This window comes from Ictidomys tridecemlineatus, chromosome 3 (assembly GCF_052094955.1).
Source record: "Ictidomys tridecemlineatus isolate mIctTri1 chromosome 3, mIctTri1.hap1, whole genome shotgun sequence".
Taxonomy (NCBI): Eukaryota; Metazoa; Chordata; class Mammalia; order Rodentia; family Sciuridae; genus Ictidomys; species Ictidomys tridecemlineatus.
Window position 1 is genome coordinate 147,236,194 of NC_135479.1, and position 27,999 is coordinate 147,264,192.

The 27,999-nt window shown below is 35.7% G+C and overlaps 1 protein-coding gene across 2 annotated transcripts; it reads right to left on the reverse strand.

Moving 5' to 3' along the window:
- Nucleotides 1-114: 114 nt before the first annotated feature.
- Gtf2e1 (general transcription factor IIE subunit 1) lies at nucleotides 115-27,959 on the reverse strand. 2 transcript variants are annotated; one of them, XM_005327639.5, is made up of 5 exons: nucleotides 27,801-27,959; nucleotides 23,209-23,691; nucleotides 9,492-9,693; nucleotides 4,961-5,202; nucleotides 115-1,869 (listed from the first exon to the last, which is right to left on the reverse strand). In XM_005327639.5, exons 2-5 carry the CDS (start codon nucleotides 23,654-23,656, stop codon nucleotides 1,439-1,441), a joined length of 1,323 nt encoding a protein of 440 aa, XP_005327696.1. In that variant the 5' UTR covers nucleotides 23,657-23,691; nucleotides 27,801-27,959; the 3' UTR covers nucleotides 115-1,438. The 2 variants fall into 2 exon arrangements, with proteins under 2 accessions (XP_005327696.1, XP_040126233.1); XM_040270299.2 differs by lacking the exon at nucleotides 27,801-27,959 and adding an exon at nucleotides 27,427-27,662.
- Nucleotides 27,960-27,999: the final 40 nt, after the last annotated feature.

Genomic DNA, 27,999 nt, shown 5'->3' on the forward strand with positions numbered 1-27,999 from the left:
AATTGCACCTATTATATGAAACAATGATTTATAAGCGAAAAAACTTTAATAGGAAGAATACACATTTTAGTTGTACTCTAAAATGTTATGAGGCTAGAAAATAACAAATTCCAGTTAGTATAAAATAGGTTTATTGTCAATATTCAGTCATTAATACAACTCAGGTAAATGAAAGATCACTTCATACAAGGCTCAGATATTCTAAAATGCTGATTTAATTTCACACATGGATTATAAAATGATAAATACTTAAAAATTACAATGCAAGGAAAAATATTACAAAAAAATACAATTGTTATAGATCCTTATATGAAAGTCCTTTATTTTAAAGTTCTGCCTTCAGGAATAATGCCATGCTACATATCAGAACCCAAATAAACTATGTTTCTTAAGGTTGTAATGCTCAGCAATATACTGAATGCACTCTAAAAATACCATATCTGACAAGAATCAAAAGCAAGACAAAGTCTTCAACGATGTTTACAAAGAGGGAGAGAATGTGTGTGAGAGAATAAACAATTATTCCATGCTTATTTCTGGGGGAATGAACTTCTTAACTTACAGTAGTGGCAAGAGGCCTATAGAATGAAAAAAATGGGACCAGTCTTAATTTTGTATAAATGATTTTCAAATCATAACAAACTCAGGCAGTTCTAAGGCACTGTTCCCAATACCCTTCACTCTTCGACCCTTTATGTGAAGTTTTTGTCCTTTGTCCATGTTTTTTTTCTAAATTCTTAACAAGCATACTGTATTCTATCACCCAAAATCCAAACCAAAAGGCATTAAACAAAACAAAAAAATCTACCAGTGTGGTCAATTCTAAAGACATGACTTACAGATCAGACATTAATTACACAAGATTCAAGCACATCCTTCCCTCTTCTGCACATACATACTCCCTCACCTCTCCTTACATCTTGACCCCAACCTTATTTGGGGGGAAATAAGAAGTTTTGATATGTTTCCCCTCATTAGTGGTTTGTCTACTAGCAATCTGCTCTGATTGGCAGCAATAAAAGGAATTGTTTGGAATACATTTGGTCAGAATAGGTAAAAAGATGGCATCAGTAAATTATTGTAATTTATTGTAGTAGGCTTCTGAAGGCAGGTAAGATGAATTTACCTTATGAGCTTTCCTTACTCATTTCAAAAGGGAGAAAAATGTCTTTCAAAGGAAAGGAAAAAAATTAGAGAAGGAATACAGTAAAATATTAATACTGTAGTAATAGCAGGGAAGGGAATGCTTACAGCCAACCTACCTTTCTGAGAAGTTTCTGGCATAAAAATTGAACTTTCGTTTCTGTTATTCTTTGTGCAACATTAACAGTTGCTTAACATCAACAGGGACAGAAAGACTCTGAAACACTTTTCTTCAAGGGTGGGGAATTTCTTTTTGCAGTGAGCATTACAGAAAGGAGGAAAAGGTAGGGAAAGATCACTCAAAGAGGTCCTCAAACATGCGCTGTCCCATTGCTATGTATGCTTCCTTCTCTTCTGGTGTCATCTGGGCCACCAGCTCTGGCCGCTGGCTCACTTCACTGTAAGAGAATGGACGGCCAGCCACCATGACAATGGGGTCATCTGCTACTTCCTCAAACTCATCTTCATCTTCCTCATCCTCTTCCCGACGGTGTGCGGCCACAGCAGCTGATTGACGAGGTGGAGAGTCATCATCAGACTCACTGGTTTCACTCTCTGAGTCACTGCCATTGGCAGCAGATACAGGAGCAGCTGCCCCCACTGAGCCAGCTGTGGCAGAGGGAGTCTTTTTCTCATGAATGAGGAGTGCTCGCATGACCTCCTCATTATCATCAGGCCCTGCACGGCCTTCCTCACGCTCCTGAAATGCGTCCATGTCTATGCCACCTGGGGGTAAAAACCCAGAAAGTTAACATCCTTAAATATAAAAAGAAATCCTTTATAGCTAATGAAATACATATTTTAATGTGTTATATTTAAATAGATAATAATATAATACCACAGACTTAACCAGTTTCATTTCTTGAGTTGCTATCCACAGAGTATTCAAAACGTTTCTCACAAACTGCAACTTAAGTAGTCTAATGGCCAAGTACATAGATTTTATGTGTAATATACAATGGATTTGAATACTGGTTCTTCAATATGCAAGCTGTATCACCTTGAGCAAGTTATTTAACCTCTAAAGTTCAATATCTTTTCTGTAAAATAGGATGATAAAAGAATCTACCTTCTAAGACAATGGATAAAAATATATAAAATAATGTCTATGAAGAACCAAGTACAGTAGCTGGCATAACAGGATATCAAAACATGGCTTCTTACCTTGCTCAGAGTAAATGCCAAAGGCCTTGCAATGACCCATGAGGTCCTACACCATCTAGAACACCACCTGACCACCTACCTCTTACCTCTTCTTCTTCTTACTCATTCTGTGCCAGCTACGGTGGCCTCCCTGGTATTCCTGGCATATACAGGCATACCTCTACCTCAGGGTATTGTAATGCCTGCTCCCTCTTGCCTGGAATAGTTTTTCTCTAGGTATTCATACAACTACTCCCTTACATCTTCCATGTTTTTAACTTAAATGTTGCTTTATCAAAGCTCTATTTTCTCCCAAAGCACTTATTTTCTAACATCATAAATAATAGGTATCTGATTTGAGGAATAAATATTCTCTCATCACAGATCTACTATTTTGTATGTACATTTTGACTGATATAATGTAGATGAAAAATTTAAGAAAGATATTTGTACTTTGCATTCTGATAATACCAAACATATTATTTAAATATATAAGAGGATTAAAAGTATTGAATGGAACCTGATTCCTGATTCAAATACTAACAATTTATTAGCTGTATGATTTTTGGCCAACTCATACCAACTCTCCCTGATTCACTTTCTTCAATATCTGAAGGGAAAAAAAGTAATAATATTTACTTCACTGAATTATTGTGACAATTAAGTTAATGTGAAGTACTTAGAATGGACCTGGCACTTAGGCCACCCTCAATAACTTAGTGAGATCTTATCTCAAAATAAAAAATAAAAAGAGCTGAGGATGTACCTCAGTGGTAAAGAAGCACTGGGTTCAATCCCCAGAGAGAGAGAGAGAAAAAAAAAAAAGAAGATAGAATCTCTCTCCCAGTGATCTTTTTTGCCAGTGTGGTATTTCAACAGAAAACAGCAAAGAATGCATTTAAGTATCTAGGGGAAAACTGCTAAGAAAAGAATGTTTCAAATAGTTACCAACACAGTGTTTTAATTTATGTTTAAAGTAAACATGAAATTAGCAGAAAACCATTAGTTTTGTAAAGTAAATGAAGTCATATCTAAGAGATTTCTAACAAAGTGGTTTGGAGAAGAAAGGAATTTTTTTTATAGATAAAGACAGAAAAAAGCAAGGATAAATGAAAGTAAAGTAAAACAGTCTTATTTATCAGTTATAAATTACTAAGATATATACTATAAAACAACTGAGATCACTGATGACAATAAACAATTCTGGGCTTAAAAGCCAAGCTACAACAAAAAATATAGGAAAAGCTAAAGACTGTGTAAGTGAGCAGAAAGGCAGCAGATCTCTTTTATACAGAAAAGTGCAAAAGAAATGTTGTCTACAGAAAAATAATCTAAAATATATTGAAGACATGATCCAAGCTGTAAAATACAAGAGAGCATTCTAAAAGGTACCTGAACATGTTTCTGAAGTTACTCATCTATTATGATATTTCCATAACCAAAGCAACAATCAAAATGTCAGGTAAAAATCAGAAAAATACGGGAAATAAAACTGAAATCATTAATGATTTAATCTATGTATTAATATTAATCTATAACATGTATCTGGTCACTACATCTCAAGTATATTAGGATGAAAATGGTATGAATAAAACATAAAGTAAAATAATTATGGGCAGAGATGGCTCTGGGCAACAACACTACTTTTAAGGAAAGTAGAATAGAAAGGAATTAGAACTTTCAGTAAAGAGGACATGATTGAAGTCTGTAACATTTGAAAAGATACCAACATGACTTGAAAGTTTAAAGAAAACTTAAGTATAAACAGAACTCACTTCATACATGCACCAGTTAAGTCTGTGCTACATCATGAAAGTGACAGTCTAACTGCTATATAATCTAGAACATCCTAAATCAAAATAACTGAACCCAGCAAACTAGTTAGTGAGGAGGGAAGACTATGGTGGTCAAGGAAAACTTCTTTCTAACTGGAGTTAAAATATCAAAGAGAATCACACTAGAGGTACTACCCAAAACTCCATAGTACTTTTACAATCCCTAGAACATACAGTATACTAAATGGATTTTTTAAAAGGAAAAGAGGTTAGGGGAAAGGCCAACACCAAGTGACTTTCAGTTACTGATGATTCTTCACCACTAAAGAACCATTCTCAGGTGATATGCTAACAACAATAAATAACCTGGGAATAGGTATTGATGAGATATAACCAGGGGTACAGAGACTTCCTGCCACCTGTTTTCCAGTTTTTGAGTAGTATTTGTGTCCAGTCTTAGATCCTCCCATTTTCTATATCACATTCTTGAATCCAGTACCCTAGACCCAAACTTAGAAAGCAAAATTTTGTAGTTCTCAAACTTGTGAAGATTATTATGCAATTCTCAACCCTTTCTGGCTCATGAAGATTTCCAAAATATTCTAGAATAAATTTTTATCAACATTGGACTGTGAGATATTCAATCCTTTACATATGTGACATCTTTGTATATATTTCAAATAGCATAAACACCTTGGTATTTTAGAGGGAATAATATTAAAATATTTGTACTAGTGTATAGTTATGGCTTTCAATTCAAAAAAATAAAAATACATATAAATTAGGGCAGTAGAAGATTAAAGGAGAGATGAATTTGTAAAACAAGTACAGTGAATTTTCCAGGTATTTGCCACTAAGTTAAGTTCATTTTCTACTGAACCCAAGACATAGACTCTTACCTTCCTTCATCTCTTCAGAACTATAGGCCCCTTGGACAGTACTCTCTCTCAACCAAATAGGTCTCTCCTTGACAGATTTACCCTCCAGCGATGTGCGATGAACATCATCTTGATCTTCCATGTTAATTACAACATTCTGAGTGTATAGGTCTTCGTAGGAGGGGCCTTTAGTAGTCCATGCTTCTCGGTGGTGCCCACCTGCCAATCCAGCAGCTCCAGCAGGAGTTGCTGAACGGTCCTTGCTATATAAGATTAGAGGAAAATACAAAAGAAGAAAACTTAAGTCTCAGTGTTGGAAAAGAAGAATAGCTGGAGATGGTCACTAAATTCTTATGAATAAATGCTTTTCAGCTTTAATAATTCTCAGGAATCTCTTCTGTAACTCAAGGAAAAAGCTGCATGGATTAGAACAAGACATCATATTTATTTTTTAAGTTCCTTAAACACCAAATCCTATGGTGTGTCAATGACTATGGTTTTATAGATTAAGATGGTTCAATAAATCTACTTAGGGGAAGGCAGGAATAATGGTGACACAATTCACTAAAAGATAAAAAAAATTAAAATTAAAAACTTTCCCAGTAACATCTTTCATTTTAAAAACAAAATATGTTGGAATTTAAAATATATTTTCTTAGCTCAACCCAGAATAATCCAAAATGATTTTGAGTGCTGACCACAGAGGTTATTAGAAAATTATTCTATAGAGTGAAACCTCAACTCAGAATTAAATTCTCCTTCTACAACTCAAAGTATGACATATCCCTCTGCAAAGACCAGCCTATTTTCTATCAAGTTGAATTGTTCTATTTCCATTCCTAATGCTGTCTCTTTGTATAGGTCCTCAACTGCTATTTCTACCCAACAGGGACTATGTTCTATTTTTCTGTCTATTGTTTGCTCTTTACCTCTATTTACCTCTGACCTTTGTCTGTTAATGTAAGTGTGATCATTCCTCATCTTTTTCTCTGGTCACTCGTGTTCCCCTATTTCTGAGTTAGTCAAGTTTTCTGTCTTTTGGCTATTTCCTGCTTTCCCTACTTCTTGCAACCTATTCCAAATTCTTTTGACTATACTTGATTCTGTATTTGAGCTCAAACCTTGTCTTTCTGTCAACTACTACTATTTTTTTTTTTTGGCATCAATTTTTATGCAGGACTCCCCCTTCTCCTTCCTCTCTGTCTATGTATCTACTGTAGTAGTGGGGATTGAATGCAGAACTCCTACATGTGGCATTGTACCCTGAGGGACATCCTCAGCACCCCCTTGCTGTTTAGATAGCTATAACTGTATTCATTCTTTAAACATTCAGTTTCTTTTCTTTTTTTTTTTGGGGGGGGGGGGTAAGTGGGAGGTATCTACTATGTATTTAATCTAGGGACTCTTTTAACACTGAGCCACGTTCCCAGCCCTTTTTATTTTGAGACAGGGTCTCACTGTGTTGTTAAGGGTGGCCTCAAATTTGCAGTCTTCCTGTTTCAGCCTTCTGAGTTGCTGGGATTATAGGTATGCACCATAGCGCCAGGCAAACTTCAAGTTTCTTGAACTAACTGCTGACTCTATCTATACCTTTTGCTATCTTCTTTTCAGTGTTCAGTGACTGAATTTCTTGGCCTCATTATTTATTTATTTATTTATTTTAGTTGTTGATAGGCGCTCATTTCATTTATTTAAATGCAGTGCTGAGAATCGAACCCAGTGCCTCACACATGCCAGGCAAGTGCGCTTCCACAGAGCCCAGCTCCAGCTCCAGCTTCATGTTTTTCCTTGATTCTCTGAGTCTTTTCCTTGGAACCTGGACTACTTTGTGTGTAAAGACTCTCATTCTGATGATAATCAATCCTTTGTCTTCTATCCTCATAAGCCATTTCTTATTTTTCCTTCATTTTAGGCCCTTGTCTGTTCTGGAACTACATTGATCTACATTTCTTTCTGGGCCCACTTCATATCTACTCAGGCTTTCTGTCTTGTGCTTAGTTGAGGTTTCATCTCTGTCCATGTATCTGACTAGCCTGTTACATCTCTTTTGCAACACTGTATCTGACCTTCTTCAAGAGGTACACTTGGACTTGTCTCATTCTTTCTGTCCTGACTCTGGATATTTACAGATCCAGTGAAACTTTTGCAATCAAATATCCACTTTCCAGTTGTTCAGTCCATCCTGACCCCATCATATAATTCATACCTTCCAGCTTCTGCCTCTTCTACTTTCTGCATTCTTTTCATTACTCTAGTTGTACTCAGGACTACTTTGTAAACCTCTTTTACCAGTCTTTTCTTTCTGGCACCTACTGTATCTGTTCCATGTCTCAGTCACTTGTTTTGCCTCCTTCCTATCTGCTTCCTGTTGCCCACATTGTAGCAGTTGCTTGTTCTCCCAACTCTGAGTCTTTCCAAATATATCTGATTCATCTATTTGTTTGCTGTATTCTGAGGTTTCATGCAACAGTTGTAAGTAACTGGTTTCTATCTTCTACTTCTTTCTGAATGCATGTGATATTACTTTTTGTACTATTAACTGTTTATCTCAATTGAACCATATCTGTCCCTAGTCATTTTTTAAAAAAATTTTTTTGTAGTTATAGATGGACAAAATGTCCTATTTGTTTTATTTTTATATGGTGGTAAGGGTCAAACTCAGTGCCCCACACATGCTAGGCAAGCACTCTGCCACTGAGCTACAGCCCCAGCCCCTAGTCATATTTGTTCTGTTTTTTACCTATTCAATAGTGTCTTCTAAAAGGCTATGTAATCTGACTCTGCTTATTTTGGTGTGTTGGCTTTTTGAATTTTAGTTTCCCTTAGCATTCACTTTTCTTTTTCTTGGCCTGATCTGTTTGTGTTTTTGTGCTTACTCTACATTCTGAGTCTCTCCTCCCTCACCCATTTGTCTCCCTGAATCTTTTCAACACCTTTTCTATCCTCAGCCAACACCTTTACTCTGTTATGCTGAGCCTGTTCTCTATACCAGTCTACCCCAAAAATGGGTCTCTTGAGCTTTGCTAGGTAACCCCACCTAAGAGAGAGAAAGTTACCTTTCCTTCTCAAATGATTTGACCACTCTTTCTCAGTCTATTCTGTTTTTGTTTTTCCTTGCAGAACTGGGAATTAAACCCAGGGGCACTCTACCACTGAGTTACACACTCAGTCTTAGTTGGGAATGGATATGAGCCACTGGGCCTGGCATCTGTTTCTTTATACATACTCAGGAACACATAATTTTCATATATGCTCCTCCTTTAGTGTTAACTCCGAAAACTATCTCATGAAGGTATAAGTAATACTTTAAATAGAGAAAAAAAATAAGAAAGCTAGAAAGAAAGAACAAATTATTTAACATAAATGTTAACAAAAGACTGTGTTAAGAGTCTTGTTTTCAGTATTCTGTTATAGAAATTTAAACAGTGTGATACTCTAGAAAGACAGGTCACCATAGGCTAGCTTCCAAGAAGACAACCAGCATGCTAAGATCCTTTAGGATGTAATTGAGCTGTGAAATCAACCAATTTTGAACTGTACTGCCTCAGGGCTTCTGGTCATGCAAGACAAATTTTTGTACTGTTCAATCTATTTCTAGTTGGATTTCTGTTATCATAGGCAAAGGCCTTCCTGATGTATGGTCTCAGATTAGAAAATTCACAATAACTGGTAGAGATGCAAAACTTTCTCTGGAAAACTGAATATATTTTTTTTTTACCACCCAAATGAAACTCAGGAACCTCTATCCTGTAACATCATGACCAGAAGGAATAAAATACTAAGAGTATTCCTAAAAGCTGTACAACCAGAACTTATTAAGCTCTACATTGAGTAGGTGGATAAAAATTTATCTTGATACTGGGAAGAGAGGAAAAGCACAAAGCAGTAGAATACTCACTGACCCCAGTTCTTGTTTATGCTTTTTCAAAAAAGAATATAACCACTTTTTATAGTAGAACAAAGGCTGACTCTGCAATTCAGACATTAGTGCACAACGAAAAAAATGGGGAGCTATTGTCAAAGTATTAACCCATAGGTAACACTCAACTATACTTTCAAGGCAGTTACATTTAAAACTAAGGAAAGCAAGAAATGTGTAACCTAAAATGTCTTAAAAACAACAACAACAAAAAGAAAATGCTATATGGAAGAATTTCAGTCTTCAAAATCAGTCTCGGAAAATTCAAATATCCCCAAGAGGCACAACTAATTTAGGATTAGCTAACAACTGGCTGAGTTACTGCAGGCCTGAGCAGAGTGAGTAGCTGAGGTCAAACCTGAAATATTTAAAGATTTTTGCCTAAGGTCCACACTGTTCTGCATTCAATACAAACAAATTTTATTATAAGCGCAAGTGTACAAGAGTTTACTTGTACCCTTTCCCAACAACTGCCTTTTCACATATTACATACTTGGGTCTACATTATAAGGAAAGCTTATGTAAAATTGTAGCCATTAGTTTCCTGATAAATTACTTACCCACTCTTGCTCTCCAAAGTTAAATAAGTGCAAGTTTAAGGGTCCTTGGTAAGGGCACAGGGCCTCCACTCACCTTTGTTTCAGGGCGGGGATTTCTGTGGGTTCTGGCTCAAGTATTTCATATGCCAAGTTCACATCCTCTGTCTCCCGAAGCAATTCATAAATGGGCTCAATTTGTTCATTAAACCTTGCCAAAAGTGTGCGAGCATCTTTTTTGGGCATTGCTGATTCATCCTCTTCTACCTCTGTATGGCAAAAAGTACAGCGGAAAGTTCCTACAGAGAAAACAAAACTTTCAGGTCAGAGAGGTAAACTGCTTCAGAAGAGCCTTTAGCAAACAGTTTGTCTCCACTCCTCCCCCAACATTTTAGTAAGACTTTCAAATATGCAGAACAGCTGAATAAATTTTACAGTGAACACCCATATACTCACCTTCTACATTCTACAATTAACATTTTGCTACATTTATTACATATCTACTCATCTCCCTATGCGTCTATCACTTTTCATGCATTTCAAAGTAATTTCAACCACAATGGTTTTTAATCACGTTTCTAAGATATTTATATATATTTTAACTTAAAACCAAATTCTTTACAGCTTACCACTCTACTTGTACCCTTTCTCAACAACTTCCTTTTCACATCATATGGGTCTACATCATACAGAAAGCCAATAAAATACCTAAAACTAGAAGCTTCTGATCATCTTGTACATCACCACATGGCTATTCCTTCAAACTTATTAACCATTTATACCTAAACAAATTTAGATATAAATTAAAATTTCCAAAATTAAAATTCAAGAAACCTCTTATTTCTATATTCCTCATATCCAACTTAGAACTAAACTTCAGTAATTCCTTAGGAATGTCCTAGATTTTTCACATCTACTGTCATTATTCAAATCTAGGCCATCATTTACTCGTAAAAGGGCTTCCTAAATATGGCCTCTAAGTTCTCCCTTTCTAATTTCAAGTTTCCTATGCCACCACCTTTATCATCTTATCCTCTTGCTTTAAAGTATTTGATTGCTGATTTCTAATGTACACAGCATAAAGTCTAAAATTTCTCATCCCAAATTCAGGATCTTACAGAATTTGGCCCCAAACCTCATAACCAACCACCATCATCTATCTGTCAAGAAAATTAGTCTATTTGTACAGTGCTTTGTTTCAAAAATGCTTCCACATATTACTTTTGATCCTTCTATTAGTGCCTGTTATGGTTTGGATATGAGGAGTCCCACTAAAATCTCATGTGATAAACAATGCAAGAAGGATACGAATCCTGGGAAGTGAAATGAGAACTGAGTCTTTTAGGAATTTGGGATTTGCCAAAAGTCACATAGCTAATAGAAGAAAAAAACAGCAATTATTTTATTTTAAGATTTTATGAAGTGTCAGGTACTACCAACCCTCTGGATTTTGTATTATTATTGCCCATTTAAATCTATAAAATAAGCTGGGTTAGAGATGCACACCTGTAATCACAGCAACTCAGGAGGCTGAGGCAGAAGGATTGAAATTTCAAAACCAGCCTCAGCAATTTAGTGAAACCCTGAACAATTTAGTGAGACCCTGTCTCTAAATAAATTTTATAAAAAAGGCAGGGGATGTGGCTAAGTGGTTAAGCGCTACTGGGTTCAATCCCTGGAACAAAGAAAGAAAGAAATCTATAAAATATAGTAGTTCTAAGGAGCTCAGTAATTTGCTCAAGATCATACAAATAAAATACTAGCTGGGAGGAAGGGTAGGAATTAAATCAACCCAAACTGTTATGTTAAAACTCAAGCACATAAGTGTAATCTAACAGTCTACACAACTAGCACTGCACTTGGGTTTCCAGTTTATTCTACATAAGAACCATCCATCCTTTCTAACTCAACTTACCTGAGGGATTAAAACATATCAGATAAGTAATTAGTGCCTGTTATGGTTTGGATATGAGGTGTCCCGCTAAAATCTCATGTGATAAACAATGTAAGAAGGATCTGATGTGAAATGATTAGATCATAAACTGTGATCTAATCAGTGGACTAATCCATTTGATGGATTGATAATTTGAAAGGACACTGCACTGAGTAGTAACTACATGCAGGTAGAGTATGGCTGGAGGAAGTAAGTTATTAGAAGCATGTCTTGAGATTTTTGTCCATGGCTGCTTTGCACTCTGCTCTGTTTCCTGGCCACCACGAGCTGAGCAGCTTTCCTCTGCCATGCTTTCCATCATGATGTTCTGCCTCCCCTCAGGCTCACAGCAATGGAGTAGGCTGACCATGGACTGAACCTCTGAAACTCATCCAAAATAAACTTTTCCTCTTCTAAGTTGTTCTTGTCAGTGATATAAAGCTGACTTATACAATGCCTGGCACATGATTAGTAATCAAACATTCAGCTTTAAAAGGCTCCATATGTGATTGACATATAACCTCATACCTACCCTCTCTAGCCCAGATACAGAATAAACAAACTATGCATTTATGCTTTGATGGAACACTAGATTCCACCGATATATTCCTAGTGAAATAAGTTTCTTTATTGACCTGCCCTAGTGGCCAATAGCCTATCAATTCCTTGTTTACACACCCTTGTCTAAAACATTCTCTATCTTCCTACTATCTAAATACTACATAATTTTTCATGTCTATCCCAAAAAAGTTAAAAAAATAGGAGACTTCCTACTATCTAAATGCTACATAATTTTCCATGTCTATCCCAAATAAGTTAAAAAGAAAAAAAGAGAAAAGCAGCCCTTCACAACTAGACTCACAGCTCACTAAATCCAATAAGATCCTGTGTAACCATGATGAAGTGAGGCAAAACAAACCACTGTGAAGTCCAAGGCAAGGACTTTGTACAAACCACTGGTGGGGGGAATGCCCAATGAACCTCTTTACCAATTTCAGTTTTAGCTTTGTCCTATTCCTTTCACCTAGTAGGGAAGACTTATTAAGGTACCAAATTATAGAATTTCCCCACTTCTTGATAGCACCTAGTCTAGAGCAAACCCCACCACTTTCTAGACTCCTCCAGCAAACTACTCAACAAAAGCCCAAATTCTCTAAGTTTGTCCAGTGCCATCTTACTGAGACACTCTAGCTCCCCATGGGTCGTGACTACTCTTGCTGCAGAAAGCATCCAAAAACATAACTTTGGTTGCTCTAGGTGCATATAGCATGATTCTGACTAAAGGTCATCAACATAAAGACTGTAGCATCATCAATTGCACAAGAACACCACTTACCAGGATAAAGAGAAAAAGAAAGTTATTTTCTTTTTGCAGGCAACAGATATCAAGGTGCTTTAAATTTCTGAATCCATGTTATACACTGGCCATTGAAATAGGTGTGTTAGATTCCCACTTTACAACTGCTTAGAGTTTCTAAAAGGGGAGTTTAGACTAGAAATAGATATAAGAACATAGAGATGATAACTGATGCCAAGGTAGATCAGAGTATTCAAAGAGAATGGGGAGAGTAAGAATAGGTTGTCAAGGTATAAGCCCAAGAAAATGGAATCCTTGAGAAACAGAAACAGTATCACCAGAGGGGCAGAATATGTTTAAAGGAAATGGTATGGTCCTAACTTTTCAGTCAACAAGAATGAAAACCAGCTTTAGTAACAAAGGTTAGCACTGAATTTGGTTAGAGAGGGTTTAGATGGCACACTATCTTAGATTATACTCTAACTCTTCTAAGGCTCTTCTCTTCAACAGAAACAAAACATAATCCATGTGGGAGTCAAAAATAAATTATATAAAATAAGGTTGAATACAGCTCTCAAATACCTGCTGAATTAAAAAATAATTTAAAAAATCACATCCATATGGGTTTTAAGTTGATTGTTTAAAGACAGGTACTAATAGAGATCACCAAGTAGGTGGTTGAAAAATTTACTACACTGAAATTTCAATAGTGAAAATATAGTTACCAGAGAGAATGGTAAAAAACAAAATTTATAAGAAATTAGATGATCATAAATGGGTCTTGAATGCTATGCTTCATTTTGACTTTATTCCTCAGTAATAGGAAAGCCACTGAAGAACATATTTACATACATTAATTCATCGTAGTGGAATTAATACTTAGGCCCTGTTCCAAATACACCGATTCAATTGGTCTGAGCAGAGCCCAGGAAAATAAATTTGAAGTATCACAAAGAATTCTGATGCACACTCTTGAAGGAGAATTACTGTTAAGTAATCAAAATGATAAATATTCCAAATCTTCTTGTAACTAAACTACTCTATGCTAAGATGTACATACAGAATTTACTACTCAAGAACATGAGAAGAAATTGGAATTGAAGCTCAGTGCTCTGTACCATTTTTCTCACATATAAGATCAAGGCAAAAACCAGAAACAGTGACTCCAAGCCACATAAGGGAGTATATGTTATCTATATTTGATGATGCAATAGCTGAGAGAAAATGAAAGCTGCTAAGCTTCTGAAGCCAAAGACTGACAAATCATGGGATTGAGGGAAAAAAATGAGTTCAAGGATAACACATTTGTTTGATATCTATACTCCAAACTACAAAAAAAAAAAAAAAAAAAAGAAATACAAACATTTTCATGTATTCATCAAAGACAAGTCTGACATATAAGGGAAGTTTGCCAGATCATAACTTGAAAACAAAATCCATTAAACCTGGATTCACATACAAATTTGTCTGACTCAAAATACTAAATTCATTTACCATCCTGAATTACACATCCCTTTTCCAATCTCCTCTCATCCTTGCCAGTAACTACTTAGCAAACCTTTCCCATATATATATACTACAGGTCTCATCTTTTTTTGTTGTTGTTTTGTTTTAATATGGAACAGGAAGAATTCACATGTCTGCATTTACTTTGCTGAGTCTTAACCTATCAGGTTTTCCAGAAAGATCAAAATATATCCAGTTGCAGATTAAAGGCACTCAAAGTAGAGAGGAAAAAAAAGACATTTTACAAATATACATTTTCAAACTATGTTATGGTTATATATTCAGTCCTGTTCTATGGTTCAGGACTCTTCCAAGAAAGTTATCACTCGAAAGCAGAAGGAAAGAGATGGAGAACTAATTGTGAGGTGGGAGAGGGAGGAGTAGAGTGCAGGGAGAAAATTCTAGTCCATCTTAACTTTCTCCCCAAATTTGAAAAGTAAGGGGAACAGGTAACAAAAGAGAAAAACAACAAGTAAAGATCAACAAAATTGAGAAAACATAGAAATGGCATCTATAGTGTTGACCAAGGCCTTCAACTTCACTGCTTCTAGTACATTATTCATTTTAACAAATGTCACTTTAATTATAAAACAATACAAGACAAAGTGAAAAAACTGTTTATCCTTAGTTTGGCAAGAAAGTGCTTTGAAAATTTATAATTGAGAAAACAGATACAAAATGAGACTGAGGGTAGAAGACCTTAAGCATCAAGCCCTAAATAATCTTCTGAGCTGCTTTTCTAGAGTTCACATTTTAGTGAGAATCAGTCAAGACAAAAAAATAACATGGGGTGCTGTTAAGTATTATGGGGGTAGGGGGAAGGTAGGAAAAAAAGGAATTTTTTAAAAGGGTATGAAAGAAATTCATATATAGGAACTTCATGAGATGACTCTCTGAGACAGTCCTAATTAGTACTGTAAATCCTATGAGTAGGCTATGAGTTAATGCCCACAATACATTAATCAAGAACTGTCAAAGATGTTATAGGTAACTGGAATATTATTTAGACATTTTATTCTTACAAATATAAAAATAATAATTGGCTGGATACAGTGACATGCTCCCGTAATTTCAGCAATATAGGTGGCTGAGGCAAAGAGTTTTCAAGTCCAAGGCCAGCCTTAGCAACTTAGTGAGACTTTTAAGCAATTTAGCAAAAACCCTGGATCAAAAAATAAAAAAGACTGGGTATGTAGCTCACTGATTCTTACTATGATAAAGCACCCCTGGGTTCAAACCCCAGTACCAAAAATAAAATGAAATAATTTTTCTTTCTTTTTTTTTTTTGAACTGGGAATTGAACCCAGGGGCACTCCACCACTGAGCCATGTCCCCAGCCCTACTTTGTATTTTATTTAGAGAAAGGGTCTCACTGAGTTGCTAAGCATCTCACTATTGTTGAGGCTGACTTGAACACATGTGGACCACCCCAACCGCTCAGCTAATTAACTAATTTTAAGAGGACAACTGCTTTGTTATGAAGCAGTGCTGCAGTGCACAAGGGGGAGAGGCAAGTTGCAGCCCAAGCCCTCAAGGCTGGCCAAGGAAATTGGAAGGATCAAATGTCTGTTGCTGCGGAGACCTATCCCAGAACAGTGAGTAGTGGAGTCTCAAGTTTTCTGACATTCTGCTTTCCTAAGTCTAGCCAACCTTCTGACCTCCTTTCCAGAAGTGTACATTCTAGTGGAAATCAGTCAAGACAAAACAATAACATTAGGTACTGATAAGTATTATGGGGGAAAAAAATTATGAGTGGAGATTTTAAAGTAAAAAACACAGAAAGCCATGCAGAGATCTGGGAAAAGAGCATGCAAAAAGACAAGAAGCATACGGGGTAAAAATGGGAGTTCATAACCCACTTGAATCAAACTGTGAAATATGATATATCAAGAACTATGTAATGTTTTGAACGACCAACAGTAAAAAAAAAAAAAAAAAAAGACAAGAAGCAAAGACATGCCCTGTTGCAAGACATAAATAAGATGGCTCCTATGAACATGGGAGAGTGGTAGAAATAAAGTCTCTTAAGTTTGGAGGTGGTAAGGTTGAGGGGACTAGATAAGAGACCTTATAAAAGAACTATGTAATGTTTTGAATAACTAATAATAATAACAATGATAATAAAAAAAGAAGGCTAATGCAACAAATAATCTACGGGCACCAAGGGTAAAAACAGAACTGGCTAATGAAAACAAGGAGACTCCCTTAGAGTAGTTTAAAATCAAGCAAGACACAGTAGCTTGGAAATTTTTCCAGACAAGATTACCAAAAAACCCTCGAAAAGCCAGGCACATGCTTATAGTTCCAGCACTTGGGAAGCTGGGATGGAAGAATCACTTGAACCCAGAAGCTCAAGACCAGCCTGGGCCACACAGTAAGACCCCAACTCAAAAAACAAAAAAACAAAACAAAAAAAAACTATAAACTTTAAGACATAATATTAACATATATGATTAATTTTACTGCACTATAAAAATGCTATCTAATACTTTAGGAAACACATTTGGATACTATTTCCACCTTATATTAGAATATTTTGTAAATTATGTATATTGGTAGTGAAGTGGGGAGCTTGGTAAAATAAGACTGTCTAAAACTGAAAATATCATTCTCCATTATGTCACAGTATGTTTCTGAAGATGCCATAATTAAACAGAGCATATTTTCTATATGAAAACTACTACATATGGAGGTTGTAGGTCCTAACCAAGGCTTCCAAATTAACTCAGTGATTACCATCATTCTCTAAAAGCAGGGATAAAAACAATCCAAGCTTCTCCATCCTTTTAAAATGTTAACTATGCTTCAAATTAGAGTAGTATGAAGTTAGAGTAGACAAAAACTTTATATGGTATACAACAAACTGAAGTTAATTTTACACAGGCCTCTGAAATCCCAACATACTATTATTTTACTGTCTTAAAGCCACTGCTTTAAAAACAAAAACAACAACAAAAAAAAGCCCTCTGGAAATGATATGTCCACTGAACACAATGATTATGTAAAAGGATGCCAGGTAATAAATGTTCTAAAAAAACTGATTCTGTGAGAAGCTGACCAAGTATAATAACCATAAGCTGTTATAACAAAATATTTCACTAAGAACCACTGCCTTGTTAGATTTCAAAAGCACTTAATAGAAGGTGGAGAAAGGTATGCAAGGTAAAAGTACTGGAAGAAGGACCACAAAACTTAACAGTTAAGACTGAGAAAGGTGGTAAGAATGGGGACTGGTTGAGTAGAAGAGCCACAGAAAGGAAAATTTAGATTTGTAATTTTAGTATACATTATTTCCTACCACTTCATATATGTAAACAAGTTTATATTCATATGTTACTTACATATTTTTGAAATGAAAACCAATTTTTGTTTGTTTTTGTGGTCCTGGGGATCAAAGTGCTTTCCTCATACATATTAGGCAAGCACTCTACTACTGAACTACATCTCCAACCCCAATAAATATTATTTTAAACAGTTCTAAAGCACTCAATTCCTTCTTACTATGCAGAAGTTATGTAGTTATTTCCAGGCTACTCTGCCAGAATTTCAAGCCCTTTGTTACAAATTTTATAACTCAGAACATTCAAGAGGATATATGTTAAAATATTTAGTCAAATGCTAATCAAAGTCTAAGAAAGTCATCTTTTATTCTAATTCCCAAACTTTAAATTGGACAAAGGAAAAATATAAGGAGAAAAATTGCTATTATCTAATAGTATACAAGACAGCAACAAAGTTGTACACTCATATAATTATTTTACCTAAAATAAAATTTTGAAAAATTATCCCTTAATAATTCACTAAAGAACACATAACACTGCAATAATATTCATGTGTGCATAAAGGACAAGAACAGAGAAGGTTTAATTTGTGAAATTCATAAGATTTCAAATATATTATTGACGTGCACAATATAACTCCCAATCCCTGCCACTGCAATTCAATTTATCAATGAAATTTGCTACTGTTCTGTTAAATTGGTATAGCCATACATTATTCCTAGATCTTGAAATGTATCATAAAAGGAAAAAAAATGTACTACACTTGGGGGCAGGGCAACAAACGATAAATTCAAGGAGGGTACTTGGATGAATACTCACTTGCAATAAATTCTCTAAGTTATTCTTAAATCAAATTCATCTCAACATGTAGTAGACAAGCAAAAAGTTGGTTTTGATGTGAATATTTGAAAGACAACATCAACTAAACATGTATGCCAGTATCAAAACTAAAAGGCAAAAGCAACTCTTCACAAAAAGTCTTCTTTTATGTCAGCACCAAAATACAAAAAAAAAAAAAAAAAGAGAGAGAGAAACACAAAAGTTAAAAAAAAAAAAAAAAAGAAGCACTCAAATTTTCAAGATCATCAGTGGCAAAATTTAAGAAGCAGACCTAAAGGTTTGGGAGATAGAGAAGGGTAGATGAGGGAAGGCACATATTCCTTACTATGTTTCCATAACTTGTTTTCATATATTCATTTAACTTATTCTAATATTCACCTCTTCCACATTTACCATCATCACCCAAATCTACAGCTTTCAGTTTTTCTATAATTTTCTAATTAACTCATTCTGGGCAAGATTCCAAAGATGACTGAGGAATCAGCAATTAAGCAAATGATCCTAGATTTCTTTTTGTATTTGTCTCTACTTTTAGCATTTTAGGGATTGAAAATACTGCTTATAAGATATCTCCTGTCCTAAATATTTGGAGATGAAGACAGGAAAAGTGGTCTGACCTAAGATGGCAAACATTATTAATAAGTCTTGAGAGTCTCACAAATGTAGGACTCATAGTTTGTAAATGTTACAAAAAAGGAATGCAAAAAAATTTCAATGATAAGGATTCAGACAGTTTATTTATCTAAACCAAAAAGCTTTACTTGAAGTCATAAATCAAGAAGGACCCATGATCTAACCCCATGCTTACATACAAATATCAAGTAGATACCAAGTTTACTTGAATATTCCAAGTAATTAGGAACTTATCACTAGAGATCTATTCCCTTTAGTGGTAATGTTTAAGAGTTATTTATTACAGACATAGTTTAGTTATTAAAGATTTCTTTATGCTAATCCTTAAACCTAGTATTTCCAAGTCTTTTCACTGGAAGCCACAAAGTAAGCTGAATCTCCATGAATGCTATCATACTCTTCCTTAATCAGTCTAAAGCATCCTAGCAATTTATATATCCCTAGACTTACATAAGATCATCCAAATCCAAGAACACAGACATGGTATATGTAGCAGCCACACATATCATTTGAGGAGTGGAACCAGATAATCTCTAAATTTCTATTTTTAAGACTTTATTAAAGATTTATGATTCCTTTTTCAAAAATTCAAAATTTCTCTATCACAGAGTTTACCTAAAATGGGATTTTGTGCACTCTAGATAAATTTAGTAATTTAGGTCTTCCAAACTATTTTTTATTCCACCTAACAATTTTATTTTATTCAATCCCCATTAAAACTACAGTACCATATATGCTTTTACAGAAGTTGTAAGACTACATTCTTTCGGCCAATATGTCTACTACTGAGAATTCTTAAGTACCAATAAGATATTTTGAATATCTTTGTACATTTCTTAAAAAAAACTTAAGCAGAAATAAAATACGATATGTACAAAGGTATTCAAAATATCTTATATTGGTACCAGAAAAAAATAGATAAACTTAAAGTACCCAGAAGGGGTACAAAGGAAAACAGGGGAAATCATAAAACTATTAAAACATATTTTGAACACTAAACAGAAACAGTTTGATACATTAAAGAACCAAGAGAACACAAACTGTTTTAGGCTATGATCACAATTATAGGTAATACATAAAAGGCTAGTAGTTTTGTGGGTGATTTTTTTCTCTTCACAAAATTTTCTGATATTATGCTTGCATATTTTTAAATAAAAATGGAAAACATAAAGCTATTTCCATATTATCTAACCTTAACAACTAAAAAAAATGTAAGACATGTTGCTGAGCTTAACTTAGAAGTGTCACTAACTATGTATCACCCATGGCTAAACTAAAATAGAAATACTAAGTCTATTTACATTGTCAGAAAGCTTGCTAAATCTAAAACATGTACTTTTGAAGCACAAGAAGCTATATTGCTGATTTGAAGGATTTCATGTCCTACTGTCTCTGTTTTGATTATATAAATACCCATATTTCAGTACTAAAATAGTTGCTTTTTTCCGATGAAGCTTCTGAAACTATGGACTAGTAGGCAAAGACTAAGCTATTCTGTATTAATGAAATAATGAAAAAAATTATACATACCAAGTATCAAACATTTACAGAGCTGAACCCAGGAACACCAAATGCAAAATCTGAATGGCAAGTATGGAGGAAATCTACAATCTTTAGGAGAGGAAAGATAGGGTAGGGAGAAAAAGCTGCAAACTAAAAAAGGAAGACACTGGCCCATGCATGAATTAATGGTGATAAAATGATCCTTGCTGGACACAGATCTCAGGTCCAGAATTTTCAGGTGCTCCTCAGGAAATCACTGCTCTTTGTCGAGTGACAGAACTTCTTATCAGAGAAATAGAAATCTTCAGTCTAATTCCTGAATGTTCCCCCAATTGCTAAGATAAAAGATAATCCAACCTAAGAACTGTGGAGAAAGAAATGGGGAAAGAGCCCAAAGTTGTCCCCATCATCTAGTCAGAAATATGGTTTTTAAAAAAATCAATTTTTTATAGCAATCTGGAAATAAGACACATTTGTACAAAACTAAGGTTAGAATGAAAACTGCAGCCTACCAATTCAGACTGTATTTAAACATTACAGGAGAAGTTACCTCCTCCCCTGCTACATACACCAAATGTTTCCTAGATAAATAAATGCAGAGAGAAAGAATCAAAACTGAATAAACAGGAAGCAAACAAAGAGAAAAAGACAAAAGATTTCTCAGGAGAATGTATAGCTCAAGAGAAGGTATTAGTAAAAGAAAAACAAAAACAACAACAACAAAAAAACTTGATAAGTAGACTGGGGCCTAATATATGAACTAAGCAGCATATTTTGTCCTGAAAGGGAACTCAACAAAGGTCAAGTAGATTCTCAGAAAAAGGTCACTTATAAAATTTTCAATCAAGATAACTCAAGCTTCATATAGGGGAAAAACTGCTAATTGGATAATAGCATCCAAGATGGTCAGGATACCCTCCTCTGAGTAACATCAAGTTTAAGTGACTTTTTCTTGCTTTCCTGCACCTCCTCCTTTCTAACTTCATGCTAACCATAACTCTCATGTTAAATACATTGTTCAGACTGGACACACCATACCTGTCTCAGCTGTAGCTTTCTTTCGTAAAGTTTCCAAGCTCTTTTTTATCCTATCTCAACTCACTGACTCATATAACTCTGGCTATATTTGGATATTAGGCTAGCTCTTCTGTAGGCAATTGATTATAGCTAGTTTTGTTCAGACACTAACCCTGGGTAAAATTCAAAAAGCATCATGGATCAATTGCCTAAAAACTGATATATAAATAGGGGAATCACCTCCTTTTAGAAAGTTTCATAAAATTAAGAGACTCAAAATGATGAATAAATACAGTAGAAGCATATTACTTCTGATTATCCTCTCTGAGGGACTGGATAACACCTTCCACTGCAGTCAAGAGTGATGAAGACAGGACCACTGTAACACCAACATCTGCAGAGAATCACAAAACCAAAACCCAGAGCTCTTTTAAGAAATATGTTCGAGTAAGTGGCAAAAATCACAAGACTCGTTTAGTCTATTTTGAAAGAGCTCCAGATACAGTCTAAAACCTTCCTCTGTAGTATACTCAAGCAATTATACCAAGATAGTTAATCTTTTCTTATAATCAAGATCTCTCCTAGTTAAGCCCCTCCGGGGTATAAATAAGTAGGTTCAGACAAGGAGAATTCTTTAAATGATTTTTCACCCAAAATAAACACCTCACAATAAGAATAAATAAATGTTACAGGCTCTCTTTGGTTTTATTTGCTAATAACCTAAATTGATGGTGGGATTATTTCCCATTTCAGGTTTTTAAATTCTTTAGAATGAACCATACATAACATACACAAATATTAGAAAATTAAGCACATATACAAATATATAATTTTTCAAAACAAAAGGTTTCACATGAAAAGTTTAAAATTAGAAACTTCTCTATAGTTATAAATTATAAAATGTAAAAAAAAAAACTGAAAAGTAATCTATGCTCTTGAATTCCAACATAACAAAAGAATAATTTAAGAGCATTGACTCCTTACATATATTTTTATCTCTAGAAAATAAGACAAAATCAATCCATGGAGTAATTATTAAAACTAGTCTCTTTTCTAGTTTAAAAATAACTCTCCATAATCCAGCATGATAAAGTTAAAACTTCTCATGATAATGCTAGATACATTGTATTTTTGGAAAATACATGCTTTGTAAATTGTGTTAAGAAAAATTCTTAAAACCAAATGTTGGATTAAATGAGGTGAGTTAATGTTGTTGCCAACCCTGTTTTATTAATATGTGACTGAGACAATAATATCTATCCTTTAATTAATTTGGAAAGGACTCCCCTCTTATTTCATCTGGCTCTCAGCTGTTAACTTTGGCTTTCCTCAAATCCAGATTATACATCATTGTTATGTACTCCTGAGAGCACTTTATACTTCCACTAACAAAATGTTCAAAGACATTTTGTTAAAACTATGCACAGTGACTGGTTAGTGCTCAAATATTTTTTAAAAGAAGAGATCAAAAGTAAAGTTGTCAGAACAGCCTCAAAGTGGTATAAAAAAAAAAATTAATCCTTTAGGCCACAAGTATAAGTCAGGGGTAGAGATGGGGGCAGAAGCAGAAGGGTCACTGGCAGGAAACCCCATGAATGAGTGTACTCTCTTGTGAAGGAGAAAGGTTTTGTAAAAGATTCTCAAAGTACTACAGACAGCCAACCAGGATAGCAAAACTACTTGCATGCTGAGTCACATTAATCCATTCACTTTTATGATAAGGTATGATTGGTTTAAAATTTAGAGAAATTAAAAGAAAAAGGGCACATATTTTAATTGATTCATAATCTGGAATAAGTCTCACCTGTCATTGGATCAAAGAGTTGATTAGCTTCTAAGTCTGTGAAAGTATTACTACAGACTGGACATTTGAAGGAAGCCCGGTTGGTGGAATCTCTCTCATCTGTTTCAATCCTCCTTCTCATGTGGTCCAACTTATATTTTACCACATTAACAAGAGTTCGATAATTGATAAAGTAGTAGTTATGGCGAGTGGTTTTCCCATCTGCAGCAGTCTCTACCCTCATTCTGCATTTGATGAATTTGTCTCCCTTTAAATTGTTCAAAACTGATCGAAGTTGCTTCCGATCAAACTTGAGCAACTCCAGCATGTCTTCCTCTTTCACACAGGGGTTCCGGATCAAAATGTCCAAGGCCAAAGCGTGCTCAATGCCATAAAACCCCCGAATCACGTACTTGGCTAACCTCTTCAATGCTGCTGGAACCTCAGTCAGGACATCTGGGTCTGCCATCTTTAGTTTAGCAGCAACCTTCAACTTTAAATATACTAAATTCAGAAACAAAACAAAACAAAACAGGATTAGTAGGGAAGAAGACATGGTAATCATTTTAAATGTAGAAAAATCAACCCGCTAGCCATTACCTACTACTATTCTTGGAGTGCCTAAAGGTACTCAAACATTATCTTAAAAGGCTTCTAATACCTAGGCATCTAACAGGGAAGAACAGGATTTGATTCAACGGAGTACACAAGATCATAGCTAAAAAGCTTGACATATTTCCTACATGTTTACTTTCATGGCCAACAGTGCTCTTGATTCATAAAGAGTGACTTGTTATTCATAACAATGATATATTACATTAAATCCATGTTATTTCAGAACAAGAAACACAGAAATGCTCAATGAGGTACTAACAATTCTTAATGATATAGATCTTTGGAAACCCCCTGAGGAACCCAGCTGTTGACACATACTTAAAGTGTCTTTATTTCTTGAGTTTAATTTTCTATTAATACTATAAGATGTTTGACTCAGTCATGCTTTCACAATAAAATCACAACAAATCAATAAAGTACAAGTAATTGCCCGTTAGAACATTTGACAAAAATCTAACTATTATAAATTTGAAAGAAATTAACCCTTAGATCCAGACAGCTTTACCAACCTGAAAAGTTAAATCTGACAGTTAAGTAAATAACCCCAGTCTTTAAAAAAGAATAAAACGGGGAGGGAAAACAGACCAACATACCCTACATGCTGAATCCATTATAAGTCAAAGGAGAAGCTAAATAGATCTAATGTCCATGGCATGGCCCAGAAAGCTGTCCTCTCAAAGTCCAAGCTGGCATGTCATTCTTACACTTATACTGTCAAAAAACCTGCGCTCTAGACATCCTGTGTTTGGTAGCTGTGTGAGCATAACCAAATCCTTTAAACAACTTCAAGCGACAATTTATTCTCCAAGAAGGGGATGTTGTGATTAATAAATGAGAATGTAAGTAGTGGTAGTAGGGACTTATTAGCAAGGAGAGTTTCTATATCAATTTGATACATTCCAAATTAAAAGTAGCCAGATTATCCACAACATTTTAGATATGGTGAAATTCCCTTATGGAGTAGAGAAATTTCTGACAGAGATATGCCACTGAATTATATCATCAAAGAATAATATTCTGCTATTAAAACTAGTTTCAACTGAACCTTTTATTTGAAATTATTATCAATACTTTCAGACTTAACATTCCTTTTATAATATTTTTATAGCCACAATCCTATATTGTTAAAAAATTCCTAAATAACCAATATACACACACATTTTGGGGAAAAAACATAAGGCTCTACCGTAACAAAGGAAAAGATTCTTACAATTGCAATAAAAGATATAGATGAATCTCAAGCCTAACTATACACAAGGTAAAATAAGAAAGTAACATCTCAATCCAAGCCTGTGGTCCTAGGGCCTTCAGGTCACTCCCCAGGGCTTAAGAATGCCATAGAACCATGGCATATTCCTAGACATAGTGTTTTCCCTTCCAATTTGGTATATACACTGTACTTAAACTTAGTTCTGTTTTTTTGTTGTTTTGTATGTTCTACAATAGACAGACTACATTATGGCTTCAGAAACATCCAAAGACCAAAGAATGACAGACAAATGTCAACATAACTCATTTTCCAATATTGCTTTCTATTACTGTTTTCTCCTTTCTCCTACCCCATATACTAGATCAATGATTCTCAACCCAGGTTGTAAAGTAGAATCATCTGGTCGCATCTTAAGACTACCAATCCTGAACCCCACTCCCAGAAGTTTTGTTTCAACTGGTCTGGGGGGAGGGGGCAGGTTAGGCACTAAACTAATTTTAAAAGCAATACACACCAAAAGTCCCTAACTACTTACCCTACCAACACACATTTCACAATGGAGAGGTACCTGTGCCACTTATTTAGCCTGTTTTCTTTGCCTCAAACACTCTACTTAAAGTCCTAGAGATGACAGTAATTGAGTGTCATGAGGACTCTGCCATCCAACAGACCTCAGTAAATACTCAGCCTTAAGTTCTGCATATATAAAAAGTGATTAACAATGCCTTTTTCATACAGATGATGTATAAATTAAATAAAGTAATTAACATAAAGTGTTCTGCTTTCAGGACTAGCAGGAGGAGTTCAATTTAAGTATGGCATTCATAATAAAATCCCTTATTTATAAAATTGAGTCTTGGAGCAATATGAAGAATGATCTGAAATAAAGGTGGAGGCACTATGGAAGTATAAGGAGCTGTAGAAATAAAACTGAAACTCAGGAAGAAAGCAAAAAATTCCAAGGACAAGATGAATGTAATTTAATCACAGAACCAAAAGACCAAAAGCAAAAGGACCCAACAGTACTTAGGAAACAGAATAGGAAAAATCTTAAACAGCTCTTTGCTTTGAGTCACTGTAACTAGGAAAAGTAGTACAATGACAAGTGGTAACACCTGAACCAGTGTTTGGAAAAAAAAAAAGAGACATTTACTTTTAGTAGCATGCCTTTGAGAAAATACCATATGCTAATGCTCTAATGATGGCCCAGCAAGTAGCCTGACAAATAAAATTAGAGCTCAGGAACAAGAACAAGCTGAGCCATCTTGTTCAAATCTCTGTATTTTGAAATCTTCCTTCCTGATCACCATCTTCTCTCCTCCACCACTTCCCCTTTCCCACTCAATGCTCAATCTCCTTACTCAATCGCTGCATTTAAGTTACTTATGAAATGCAAAGATTAGCCATATACATTGTTTCACCCAAAGAATGTTATGAACATTTTCTAAATTAGTTGTCCAAAAAAATTAGTCAACATTTTAAAAATCATGACTTCACATAAATTTCAACTTCCAGCTCCTCTGGAAAACTGGAAATGTGTGTTGGGGGGGGGGAAGGAGACCATGTCTGACCATGTCCTCACATAGGAACAAGCTGAAGCTGAACAGCAGTTGACAGTCTAGACAGGGAAGAAGCTTGGTCTCTGGAGACAGCTGAATGTGTGCTCTCAATGCCCTCCTTTCCTTTTCTTATTTCATAGTTCATCAGTCATTTCCCAGCTTCAACTACCTCCCTACTCAGTCCAGGCTCACGTATATCCTAATTATGCACACATTTAGGACTATTAGGCCCCAGGCATGGAACTGGAGAAACAAAGTTGAAAAAACACTCTGCTCCACGTCTACCCTTGTAAGCCTCATATCCAGCACACTGGCATACTCAGGACTGCAAGAGCCACACGGGCTTTCTCTACTTGCACCTATTGTTCACTTTGTGTCCACAGCTAAGCCCAAACCATTTTCTCCTAACTGTCCTTCAAGTCACATCCTTCTCGAGTCACATTTCCTCAGAGGCGTCCCAGATTCTCTACAGTAGCACAGAATGACCTCCTTTCATATGTTTCCATAGCTGTTCCCCTTCTAGTACTTTCTCCATGTCCAAGTCCAGGGACTTCATCTTGCTCACCAATTAATTTCTAGCATCTAGTCAAGTGCTTACATAAAACTTTCAATGCTATGCACGTGTTCTTCCCACATGCCTACCCTGCCAGCTTCCCCATGATTCACTTCTTCCACAAAAGAAGGCAGACTCTTCACTATCTTTTTCTTAGACTGGTTTTAAGCAAGATATGACTAGATCAAATTCGCGACTGTGAAAGATTATGCCGACTGGGTAGAGAATAAAAGAGGAATAAATGCAGGGCGTCCAGCACACCACTGCTCAGTTCCAGAAGAACTTGGATTCCACACGTATACCTGCAGTTTTCTCAGTCACTGTATTTCATGGCACGCGCCACGCCTTCACGTAAAGCGGCACACTACCGGGAAACCTTGGGACCCCGCGGCCCTCCACAAGCTGCGTTCAGTAGTGTTCAATCCTCCCCACTGCGAGACCCCGAGACCCCACATTCCCTCAGTCTCTTCCTGTTGGGTCCAGGGCCACACTCGGCGCAGCCACAGCCGTCCTACCCGAGGTCGCAAACGGGCCGCTCCGGGGTCAATGGTTCTTTGGAAGACTAAAGATAAAAGGTGGCTAGGGAGAGGGGGACAGTTAAGAGCGGAGCGAAAAGGAGAAGCTGTGAAAAACGACGCCGGGCCACAGGGAACAAGGAATAGGGAATTAGGTTTACCGAAGCGAATCCTCGAACACTCCCACTACAGCTTCCCTCAGCACCTGAACTACCGGCTTAAACAAGCCCACGCCACTGTGCGACAAAGAAAACGTCTTATTCCTGCGACCAGCGTAGGAAACCACTCGCTACCTTTAACCAGACCAGCCTATCAGCATAGGTTAGCCTTCAATCAAGAGAGTCACACTGCAACCGACCA

What these genes read in the sequence shown, in the direction of transcription:
- Gtf2e1 (XM_005327639.5), bottom strand. Translation starts at nt 23,656, where the DNA reads ATGGCAGACCCAGATGTCCTGACTGAGGTTCCAGCAGCATTGAAGAGG. An exon ending in ACTCTTTGATCCAATGACAG is followed by an intron (nt 9,694 to 23,208) that starts GTGAGACTTATT and finishes TTTTCTCTGTAG; the next exon opens with GAACTTTCCGCTGTACTTTT. An exon ending in ATCCCCGCCCTGAAACAAAG is followed by an intron (nt 5,203 to 9,491) that starts GTGAGTGGAGGC and finishes AATCTTATATAG; the next exon opens with CAAGGACCGTTCAGCAACTC.